Here is a 12,193-nt window from a genome sequence, read left to right as displayed (position 1 = left end):
TAAATCATTGTTAGAAAGTCAATGTTTTAATTGTGTATTTTTATTTTTTTGCAGTTGCAGAAAACCATTGCTGATGGTGGCCAACCAGCTACCAAAAAGGCAAAAATGTCCAACCAGAACATTGAGGACACATTTACAAGTACTACAAAGTACAAGAGTGATGCCAAAGAACAACAAATGAAAGAAGAGGCTATCGCTACATGGATTGGATGTACAGGATTGCCGGTCACAACAGTAGAAGATGAGGATTTTATTCTGATGATAGAAAGTTTGGATAAGAAGTTTACTGTGCCAAAGAAAACCAAGATAAGTAATCTAATTGAAAAACATTATGAAAACAAAAAAAGTTACATTTAAGAAAAGACTGTCTACTAGACAAAGGTGCTAAAAAGAGCACCTTTGTAATTTCCAGTGTGCTTTTTGTTTTTTATTAAACACGTAAGTGTTAAACATGTGAAGTGGTTTTTTTATTCAAATATTCTATGTTCTTAGCTGTGTGTGTTCTATCTGATCAGTGGTGGTTAAGAGTTTGGACCCTGTGTATTAAATTACACTAGTTTTTCCGTGCTCTATACAAAAGTAGGAAATTACTTCATTAGAAAAAATATATGCATTTTGTTGACTAAAATTGCTTATTTTTATCGACTAAAATTACTTGTTATTTTCGTCGACTAAAATGGGACTAAAACTGAAATAAATCCAATGACTAAAATAGGACTAAGACTAAAATTAATTTTTAGCCAAAAGACTATGACTAAAATAAAATTAAAATTTCCTGTCAAAATTAACACTGGTCACTAGTCGACTTCACTGCTCTATCGTGACTTTTTAAGCCTGTCATCGACTAGTCGCTGTCACGTAATGACAGGCAAGATGCAGTCCACGGAAAAGACAGCAGCCTGCTGTCAGCAGGTGACAGGTGATGCGCCCCGATCCACAGCAGCGAAACGCATCAGGCACAAATTAAAGAATAATAAAACAAAAAACATAAAAGGAAATGAGCCGACATGAACGATCGCGTGTTAAATTAGTTTTTGAGGTGGCGACACCTGATTTGATAATGTTACTTTGACCGTGCTCAGGATGTCTGGAGCGCATCAACGATCAGAGCTTTGCATGCGCAAGCTGGTTAAGGTTAGGATGGGGTGAGGGGAATGTTAAATTGCAAGAGGGTAAACGTCACAATTTGGTTAAATGTCCGTTTTACGGCGGGTGTCAGTACCGACGCTCAGGCACAGCGGGTTGCCTCCCGTGGCCGGCAAGCAGCGAGCACTCTGCTGTTTTTGCGGTCGGTAGATCTTTTAGAACTGCAGTTCAAAAGTAACTCATAAGGTGAATACATATGAACCAGGTAGCAGTTTTTCTTTAGGATTGAGAGGAGATGCAGGAAGATAATAAACAGGCAGGACAGAAAAATAGTCAAATAAAAACAAGTTAGTTTTTGTACCTGGTGGTTGCAACAAACAAACACCATTGAAGGTCATCAGAAGTGAGGAACAGAAAATGAAATAATTATTTTAATGTTTAGAGCAGCAGGAACACTGAGAGGCTGCAGGCGCATCAGTGAGTTTGCGGCCGCTGTGCAGGGGGAGGGGGGAGATGGCTGAAGCAAACTACCGTTGTTAAAAGAAATGTGTTTAACTTTGAAAATGTGGGCACAATTTTAATTGTCAAAAACTCCAGCGAACCATTAGTTCATTTTACTCAAATAGAAATTGAGGCCTGCCTCTAATTCTGGTCCTCCTTCCAATAAAGGCCTGGAGCTTGATGAGCTTGAGTCAAATACAGACCCGGGCATGTATTAGAGGATTTACGGTAATTACTGTCTTCTTTTATCAAAACGTTGTTTCTGTTACTGATAAGAAAATGTGCGCGTTAAGCTGTGCGGTGTGTTGAAGCTGTCATCAGCTGATCAGGAGCTAAAGAGGCAGATGTTTTCATCCAAGTGCATCACGGCCCATGAAGAACGAGGAAGATGAATAGTCTACGGCTGCAGGTGTGGATCTGCAGCCGTGCCCTTCTTAGCGTGACAGCGGGACGTCCTGAAGGTCCGCTCACCTGTTCACCGCTCAGACGCCACGATCTTCTACCTTCCTAGATCATCCAACTGTAACCGGTTTCTGATCATGTCTTTAGTCCCGCTATGTTGGTTGCATCAGTCTCAGACGTCATGGAGCTCAGGTGTTATTAGAACTACCTGTGTGCGTTTACCACCCAGCTTCAGCTCTTCTGTGTTTGGGTCTGACCCGTTAGTACATTTAAGTCCACCATCAGATTTGTGCCTCTTCTAGTGTCATTTTAAAGGCTTTTTATTTATTTATGTAACCATTACTAGATTAGCAGCAACAGAAATGCTAGTAAAAACACACAATTATGTGAAGCTGGAAAAATTAGAATACTGTGCAAAATTACATTTATTCCTGTAATTTAACTAGACTGAGAGACAAATTAAAGGCTCGGGAACCTTTACAGATGTTTCCATTTGCAATTTTAAATTTTAGCTGACTGGGGTCTTGTTAAATATCACACAGTGACCTTTTAATAGTCTAGATTAGTGTAATGTTCCTGTTAGTAGTTCCTCCTGTTAAGTGCTTATTCATTTAAATTATGCAGGTTTATAAAAAACATTTGGACGTACATTTTATTATGTTCCAGTCACTAGTCATTTATATTTTACTATTGAAGCAATTTATAGTAAATTAAGTAAGTTCAATTAAGAGGGGAACCCATTTTTCTAGCATTCATTAATGAAAAAAGTAACTAAGTAGTTATTTTTCTTGGTAATTAGTTACTTTTATAATCTCGTAAATCGGTAAGTAACTTACTTTTTTGACAAAGTAATCAGTAACGATAACTTATTACTTTTTTAAAGTAACGTTCCCAACACTGGGCGTCATCAACGACTAGTCGAAGTCAACTCGATTTTGATTACTTGACGGTCGACTTTAAAAAAACTAAGTCATGCAACCCCTACTGTGAAATAGTAATGCTTTTGCTGTATGCTTGTTCATGTTGAATTGAAATAAAATATATACAAGAAATAAATGATGATAATAAGAATAATAATTTTATGTATATGTAACAGTGATGTTAAGGCTAAAAGGCAGAATATACGTTTTGTTTGTTTTTTCTCATTACATTGGAACTTCACGTTGTCCCACATTGAGTAGTCTCTGTCCCACATTTGGCAAGCTGGGATCTGGTCACCCTACTGACAGACCAGTGAGGCAGAACCACTGGTGTACAAGAGCACACGCAGGGAGGATTTCCTCCCACCGAAGTAAGTACTTTCCAGCTCTGGAAACATTTCTTTCAGAGAGTAAATCTGGCAAACTTCTGGTTATTTCATTTGGAGAGCTGTTCCCTGGTTTTAAAACTTTGACTGAAGTAGTGCTCATTACTTCAGTCTGTAGTGTGGCAGCGGAGCGTAGAGTCAGCCTCCAGAATATTTAAACAGCCACAAGACCATCTGAGGTAAAAGTCCAGAACCTCATGACTTTAAAGCCCCTTGAGACATTAGATTACGCACAAGCAGGAGCACGGTTCAGGCTTACGAGAATGCGTTCGAGCCACAGCAGGTGAAAATGTTCCTACTGTAAAGTGAAATTGTTTAATTTCATTGTTTGCATCAGCGGGATGCTCTGAATATTAATTAAAATTAATTACATTAAATAGCATAGAATATGTATTTTTTTTTTTTTTATGAAAGTAACAAAAAAATAAATAAATTATATAGAAATCAATTGTGACTTTTAATTTTACCAAGTCTGTAAAATGATGGACCACAGAAATGTTTAGCATAGGGCTGCACAATATATCTGTCAGGCTGATCAGACTGGATGAAGGAGACGAACAAGGTGAGACGTTTAACAGTTTTATTATCACTCTGGTCGTAACTCTCTGAAGAAGAAACGATGACTGAGATGAGAAGCCGGTCACGGCGTCTTCCATATATAGCCTTGCTTGGCTGTGACGTGGAGGGAATCCCCGCGAGGAGCACGCTGGGAGCTCCCCACGAGGGGCATGTCGGGAGTTGTGGTCCGAAGGTCAGCCGGGAGATACCCGAGTCCTGACAGGACCCCCCGGTCCAGGGACGGCTCCAGAAGTCCCAGCGCGACCCCGGCGGACCCAGAAGTCAGAGATCAGGGAAGGGTCCAGGACTGACCGAGCCGGCTCCCAGGAGCGTTCCTCGGGGCCATAGTCCTTCCAGTCCACCAGGTACTGCCAGCCCCGACCCCTGCGGCGAGCGTCCAGGATGCGCCGGACGGTGTAGATAGGCTCACCGTCGAGGAAGCGGGCAGGAGGCGGCGCCGGAGCCGGAGGCGGGAGAAGGGAGGACTCCACGTAGGGCTTGAGCCGGGAGGTATAGAAGGTGGGATGGATGCGGAGAGTAGCCGGCAGCCGCAACCGGTACGTGACCGGGTTGATGACCCTTTGGATGGGGTATGGGCCGAGGAACCGAGGGGCGAGTTTCTTGGACCCGGCACGGACCCGAAGGTCAGCCGTGGACACCCAGACCTTGTCCCCAGGAGCATAGGAGGGACCAGGACGGTGTCGACGGAGATGCTGGTGAGCATAGCTGGTGTTAGCTCTGGTTATGGAGGCTCGTGCTTTGATCCAGGTGCTCTTGCAGCGTCTCACCATGGCTTCCGCTGCCGGAACGGCGACCTCGGGTTCTTGGTGGGCAAAGACCGGGGGCTGGAAGCCATAGCAGACCTCGAAAGGGGACAGCCGAGTGGCAGATGAGGTGTGAAGATTGTGGGACAGTTCCGCCCAGAGGAGGAATTTAGGCCACTGCGAGGGTTGAGCCGAGACAAAACAACGAAGGTACCGACCCAGCTGTTGGTTAGCCCGCTCCTTCTGGCCATTGGTCTGCGGGTGGTAGCCTGAAGATAGACTGACCGATGCTCCCATCAGCCGACAGAAAGCTTTCCAGAACCGGGCCGTGAACTGGGGCCCCCGATCCGAGACCACGTCGACTGGGAACCCGTGGAGGCGCACCACATTCTCCAGGAACAGTTCCGCTGTGCGTTGGGCTGAGGGGAGACCCGGAAGGGCGATGAAATGGACAGACTTGGAAAAGCGGTCCATAACCGTCATGACAGTGTTGAGGTTATTGACCGGCGGGAGACCCGTGACGAAGTCCAGCCCCACGTGGGACCAGGGGCGGCTGGGCACCGGAAGAGGTCGGAGGGCACCAGCCGAGGCCTGGTTGGGGTTCTTGGAGCGGGCACAGACGTCACAGGCGCTGGTGTATTCTTTCACATCCCTCGCCATGCCTGGCCACCAGAGGGATCGCTGGAGGAATTTAAGAGTTCTGGAGAAACCAGCGTGGCCAGACAGGCGTGATGAGTGGGCCCAGGACAACGCCTCGCTGCGACAGGCCGTGGGGACATAGAGGCGACCCGCGGGGGTCTCTGGAGGCGCGGGGTCGTCCCGGAGGGCGTTCTGGATAGCTTCCTCCAACGGCCACCTCAGTTGGCCCAGGAAGCGGTGTTCCGGGAGGATTGGCGCTGGCTCGGACGAGGGCGTGGAGTGGGTGAATTGGCGGGAGAGGGCGTCCGCCTTCTGGTTCTTGGCTCCTGGGCGGTAGGCGAGATGGAAGTCGTAGGGTTCAAAGAAGAGGGCCCAGCGAGCATGGCGAGGGTTAAGCTGCTTGGCAGATTTAATGTGGGTCAGGTTCTGATGGTCAGTCCAGATCGTGAAAGGCCGAGTGGTGCCCAGAAGCCACTGCCTCCATTCCTCCAATGCCCATTTTATGGCCAGTAACTCACGGTCGCCCACACCGTACTTCTGCTGGGTGGTGGAAAACTTCCTGGAGAAGTAGGCGCAGGGATGGAGCCTGTCGTCGGGCCCGACTTGAGACAGGATGGCGCCGGCGCCGACGTCAGAGGCATCGACCTCGACCACAAAGGGAACTGCAGGATCTGGATGGCGGAGGATCGGGGCCGAGGTAAAGCGGGTGACCAGGTGGCGGAAGGCCCGAATGGCGTCGGGAGTTAGACGAAACAGCTGGCCAGGGGAGCCTGGTCGAGTGAGAGAGGTGAGAGGGGCTACGAGGGTGCTATAGTTCTTTATAAAACGGCGGTAAAAGTTGCAGAAACCCAGAAAACTCTGCAGTTGTTTCAGGCTGGTTGGCAAGGGCCAGTCCTTCACCGCCTGGATTTTCTGAGGGTCCATGGTTATCCCTTCGTCCGAGATCCTGTAACCCAGGAAGGATATGGACTGCTGATGGAAGGAGCATTTCTCGGGTTTACAGTACAGGTTGTGGTCCAGGAGTCGGGTCAGGACGGCGCGAACATGATGGATGTGTTCGGCCTCGGATTTGGAGTAGATCAGTATATCGTCCAGATAGGCGAACACCCACCGTCCCAGCATGTCGCGGAGGACATCATTAATGAGACGTTGGAAGACAGCAGGGCTATTGCATAGTCCGAAGGGCATAACCAGGTACTCCCAGTGGCCGGTGGGTGTTATGAACGCGGTCTTCCACTCATCCCAGGCCTTTATACGGACCAGATTGTAGGCGCTCCGGAGATCCAGTTTCGTAAAGATCTGTGCCTGGGAGATGGCATCCAGAGCGGTAGTGAGGAGCGGCAGAGGATGGCGGTCCTTGACCGTGATCTTGTTCAGACCCCGATAGTCTATGCAGGGGCGAAGATCGCCTTCCTTTTTCTTCACGAAGAAGAAGCCAGCGGCACCCGGAGAGGAGGAGGGTCGGATGAACCCCTGCTGGAGGGCCTGGGCAATGTATTCTTCCATCGCTTTGGTCTCGGGAGGCGCGAGAGAGAAAAGGCGCCCGCGGGGAGGACTGGTTCCGGGTAGCAGCTTGATCTCCATATCATATGGCCGGTGAGGTGGCAGGGAGGTGGCGCGCCGCTTGTCGAACACCGCGGCCAGGTCCCGATAGGGCAGCGGCAGGTGGGGCGGTGTGGAGCCGGGGCCCCCGTCCGGAAGACCCGCCGAGGATGGAGGAGGAACGAGGTGGGTCTGGCACGAGGTCCCCCAGCCCAGCAGGCGGTTCTGGGACCAGGAAATATGAGGGTCGTGGAGACGGAGCCAGGGGAACCCCAGGATTAGAGGAGAAGAGGGAGCAGAAATGACCAGGAAATGGAGGGTCTCCTGGTGGCCTTGGGTGATCATACGGAGTGACTGGGTTCGGTCTCGGACTGGGTAGGGTTGGAGAGGCCTACCGTCCACCGAGGTCACTGGTATAACTCTCTCCAGGGGTTGTAGGGGGATCCGTAGGCGTTTTGCCAGATCTAGGTCCATGAAATTGTCCGCGGCCCCCGAGTCCACCAATGCGTTTACGTGGAGTGAGGCCTCACCATGGAGGAGGGTGACAGGAATAAGGAGACGGTTAGTAGCGACAGGGGTAGAAGAAGACCCAGACTGAGCGACCCCAATACTCAGTGGGGTCTCCCGTTTCCCGATCGTAGCGGGCAGTCCAGGCGTCGGTGGTCGGGAGAGCCACAGTAGGCACAGAGGCCCTCGCGCCACCGTCGTTGTCTCTCCTCGGGGGGAAGGTGGCCGAGCTGCATGGGCTCCTCCGCCAGCATGGGTACAGGAGCTGGCGTGGGTGAACGAGGGCGAGGCACCGGCGTCCTGGGTGGACGCGTGGATAACTTGGGTCGAACCAGAACCCGCTGGTCGATGCGCAGCGCCAGATCAACCACCTCATCCAGGGTCTGAGGCAGCTCCCTTCCCGCCAACTCATCACGGATGTAGGGTGCCAGCCCCTCCAGGAAGGCGGCCCGCAGAGCGCAGTCATTCCACTGCAGCTTGGCGGAGATGGTGCGAAACTCCGACGCATAAGCGCACACCGAGCGTTCTCGCTGGCGGAGTTTGAGAAGGCGTGTCTCTGCTCCCACTTCGCTGCTGGGGGGAACAAAGGTCTTCCGGAGAGCGGACACAAACGCAGCATAGTCGTTGCAGGCAGGGGATTTGGAATTGTAAAGCGCAGCAGCCCACTCCGCGGCGCGTCCGGAGAGCAGGGAGGTGAGATGCGCCACTCGGGAGCGCGCAGATGGGTAGCGTCCAGGTTGGCACTCGAACTGCATGTCCAGCGTGGCAAGCAGACCATCGGGGCTCCCCGTCTCCCCGTTCCACCTCTCCGGCAGGCTGAAGTGGGGCTCCTCCCTAGGAGCAGAGCGGGTTGGCTGCTGGAGTGCAGCGATCTGTTGCTGCTGATCGTTTGCCTGTTGTTGGAGAGCCGTGAGAGCCGTGGATAGACGCAGGGTGTGGTCGGACAAGGAGTTCACCTTGGTGTTGAGCTGATCTACCATGGAACGCAGCTGCACGTTCTCGTGGCGGAGACGATCGATCTCCGTCGAATCTACTCGGATCTCAGTCATCCTGTCAGGCTGATCAGACTGGATGAAGGAGACGAACAAGGTGAGACGTTTAACAGTTTTATTATCACTCTGGTCGTATCTCTCTGAAGAAGAAACGATGACTGAGATGAGAAGCCGGTCACGGCGTCTTCCATATATAGCCTTGCTTGGCTGTGACGTGGAGGGAATCCCCGCGAGGAGCACGCTGGGAGCTCCCCACGAGGGGCATGTCGGGAGTTGTGGTCCGAAGGTCAGCCGGGAGATACCCGAGTCCTGACAATATCGAAAAATTATCGTCATTGGGATAACAGGACGTGCGATAGGCCCATCGCAAAACACGGCAAAAACAGCGATAAATGTTTGGTTCAAACATTTCCATCCATGTCATACATCAGCTTTTTGTAAACCAGCTCTCTTTTTTAAGCGGAAGTATTATTTGACCAATCAAATGTAGTCCTTCTGATATGCGGCCAATCAGATGGTTCCCTTCACATAATATGCCCGCCCCCTACATAAACCCTTTTGGAAAGCAACTCCCAAACAGAGTTTGCGGTGCCATTCCCTTGTTTGTCATGCTGGCTCAGAGCAACGAACGCACTTTTTGCTGAGGTTTCTGGATTCAGCGCTGCTTTCAAACATGAACGTGACTCCGCTCGGTGTCGTTAATCATTTTTACCGGGCTGACTCCGACACATGCTGGTGAACCATCCCACCATCATGTTGCTAGTGTTAGCCCCAGGCTCCGGTTAGCTTCCAGCTAAAAGGCTACAGCACTCTCCTCCCAGTCCCACCCTGCTAAAGAGGGCCTGGAAAAGTTCCTCCACACATCAAAGTGATTTTTCATTTATGAGCTTTTATAACCTTGTTAATCAGAATAGTTGATTTGCTGCTGCACATAAACTCTCATTCAGAAGCTCTGCTAGCCTGTTATCTTAGAGGAGCTAGTTCAATTTGTTAGCTTGTTATCAGAATCATAGTTGCAGTTTCATCATCTGAGCTGCTTTTTAAGATCTAGGTAAACTTGTTCAATTTGGGGTTAAAACCAAATATTTTCACATATTTTCCATGTAGTTTTTTTGCCAGTTCCTCTTCTGAAAGGTAGACAATTGTTTTTCTCTTTCCCTCAGAAAATCTTAATATTCTCCTAGTTTGGCCCAGCACAGTTCACTTCCCAATTACAGCAACAGCCTTATATCATAACCACATAAGTGGAGAAAATGCTCAGCAGCCATGAGAGAATTTGCTGTTGCATGTAAGTGATGTTAACTATTATTTAACATTTAAACTTATTTTCTGATTTTATTTATTCAAAAACCCTGGTAAGGAATGTTTTTCTGTATTTGGAGCATCAGAAAAAGTTTTATGGTGGAGGTGATGTTTTAAAGTCACTGAGAAACTGCATGCATGCAGTTTGTTGTTTTGCTGCTAATACAGTAGCAGGTGCAGCTGCATATTTTTGCAATAAAAATGTTATGTTGTAATGGAATTCATGCATTAGTTTTTGTTTGCTTAGAACCCAGAGCAGACGTCACACGCCAGACGACATCAACACTACATACTTTAGTATTTGTTCATTTATCGTGAGTAATATCGAATATCGCAGGTTTTCCTAATATCGTGCAGCCCTAGTTTAGCACAACCTCTGATATATATTTTATAGCCTGTATTCTAGCTGCACCTCAGCACTACATGTGTGTCTTAAGAAGATAAATAAAAGGTGTGACTAATTGTGTTGCATAATCTGGATCAGCGAGTTGTGATGGTGCTGAAGCCCCAGAGTGAACACATACCTGTAGGAAGGCCAGGGTTTGGGTCTGATTCAGCAGACGGTGGATCTCCTCTTTAGCTTTGTTCATGTTATCGACATTGTCAGTGAATTTAGCCATGAGGTCTTTGATTTTGGTCTGCCCCATCTCCACCTCTCGGTCGACAGCTTTGAGGACTTCACACTCCTCTCTGGCCAACATGGCCTTCATGTGCTGGTACTCAGCTAATACAGCCTTCTTCCTGGTGGTGGCGGAATCCTGAGGAGGAAGACCAGACCAAAGGATTATTATTTATTGTCACACGATGGTTCAATATAACTGGTATTTCTTCCTTTATCCACTGAGCAAATCACATGAATATAATATTAATTATTCTATGATGCACAAATTATTTAAATCTAATATTAAGTTTTTTGTAAGAAAAATGCATTTTAAATTTTTTAAAGCGCACTGACTTTATAGTAGTTAAAGCACCTTATGAATAGAGTTGGGACAAAATGTTTTTGATTAGTAAATTCTGTTTTGCTTAACCGATACAAACCTGCAGCTTTCTCTCCACTTCGCTGATCATCGATAAAACCGTCTTGTTCCGTGAAATCTTCCCATCCAGTAAACCTATCTTGGCTCTCAAGTCAGTCTGTAGAAAGAATAAAACATGAACAAGAATTAAAGGACTGACAGATGTTAATATTTAAACCAGCTATAAAACAAATTAGCAAAAGTTTATTAATTTGCCTGTTTTCCCAAGAAATTCACATGAAGGAATACATTATTTAAAAAAGACCAGTAAATAATGTGCATGTAGACAATTAAATACTTTTTAACCATAATTGAGTCTACACTTTAATTCTAGGTGTAGTGTTAAACATTAGACCTCTTTCAGGTTCCTCTGCTCCTCAAGTGAGGTGTAGCTGCAGCCTTTGTGGACCTGCTGCAGACAGAAGCTGCAGATCAGAAGCGCGTGTTTGGTGCAGAAGAGCTCCATCAGCTTGTGGTGGTCGGGGCAGATGTGCTCCATCAGGTCCCCGACGGGCTGACTCAACTGGTGGAGGCGGAAGTTGGGGTTCTCCCGGTGAGGCCGCAGGTGCTCCTCACAGGAGGCCATACAGGTGAGGCAGGTCTGAGCCGCCTCGGCTTCCATACAGAAGTCGCAGCGGACGAGAAGGTCCCCTTTGGGTTCGCTCTCCGAGAGCGCCTCACCCTTGGAGGACCTGCCTTTGAATGTGTCCACCACGGTGCTGAGGACCGTGTTCTTCTTCAACTCCGGCTTGGTGGCGAACAGGGTCCGGCACTGCGGGCAGCTGTAAGAGTCCTTCCAGGTGGCGAGCAGACAGTCGTGGCAGAAGTTGTGTCCGCAGGGGATGGTGACGGGACAGTCGAAGGTGCTGAGACAGATGCTGCAGGTCAGGTCCTCCTCTAGACTCAGCAGAGAAAGCTTAGACTCGTCCTGTTCCGCCGCCATCATGGACCTGAGAAACGAAACTTATGGTGAGAGAGGAGCTCGAAAACGAAACTACGTTTCGGGTTGTTTCTGAGCAAAAAAACAACTCGTTTATATTATTATATCGCATCCAAATTAGAATGTTATTAATAATTACTAATTATTAATGTTGTTATTAATAAATTCACAAACTATTAGTGTTAAAATAGTTTAAACGCAAAGCGCGTTGAATTTTTAAAAACGTGGACCAACAATTCGGATTAAAATACCTCACCTAAAATTCTCTGTATGCGGGAAAAACAGAAATAAATCAGCTGCGATTTCTAGGTAAACCTTCCCAGACCCGAATGTTCCCGCATGAGTTCGCCGACCCGTTTTAAAGCAACAGTCAGCTCGAACTGGGGCCAGTCTACTTCCTCATTCATTCGAGTGCTGCTGCGTCACTGGATTTCAAAATAAAAGCCGCCAATTATTGAACACGTCGACATACGTACTCACCTAAAGGATACTAACAGAGGCGGATTTTGCAATTTGGGGGGCCAAGGCGAACACAGACATGGGGCCCCTTACACAAAATTTTCAACAATCTTACATTATACTGGATTAGCGACTCTCCCCTCTTCCGACATGAGTTATTTTCCCTTTTTATTAGT

General features: G+C 48.1%; 1 protein-coding gene across 2 annotated transcripts in view; it reads right to left on the bottom strand.

The window, feature by feature from the left end:
- Window positions 1-11,957, bottom strand: part of LOC107380604 (E3 ubiquitin/ISG15 ligase TRIM25) — a 37,895-nt gene extending 25,938 nt beyond the window's left edge. Inside the window, exons 1-4 of one of the 2 annotated variants that reach the window (XM_070550042.1) lie at window positions 11,815-11,957; window positions 10,974-11,568; window positions 10,641-10,736; window positions 10,124-10,357 (exon numbers count right to left, since the gene is read on the bottom strand). In XM_070550042.1, coding sequence (XP_070406143.1) covers window positions 10,124-10,357; window positions 10,641-10,736; window positions 10,974-11,564 — 921 coding nt within the window. In that variant the 5' untranslated portion in view covers window positions 11,565-11,568; window positions 11,815-11,957. The remainder of the gene's footprint in view (window positions 1-10,123; window positions 10,358-10,640; window positions 10,737-10,973; window positions 11,569-11,814) is intronic. The other variant, XM_070550041.1, reaches the window with a different exon arrangement.
- Between the last annotated feature and the right edge of the window lie 236 nt (window positions 11,958-12,193).

Source organism: Nothobranchius furzeri, chromosome 4 (assembly GCF_043380555.1).
Source record: "Nothobranchius furzeri strain GRZ-AD chromosome 4, NfurGRZ-RIMD1, whole genome shotgun sequence".
Taxonomy (NCBI): Eukaryota; Metazoa; Chordata; class Actinopteri; order Cyprinodontiformes; family Nothobranchiidae; genus Nothobranchius; species Nothobranchius furzeri.
Note: the sequence above shows the minus strand (reverse complement) of the source record. Positions and strands in the feature narration are given on the sequence as shown.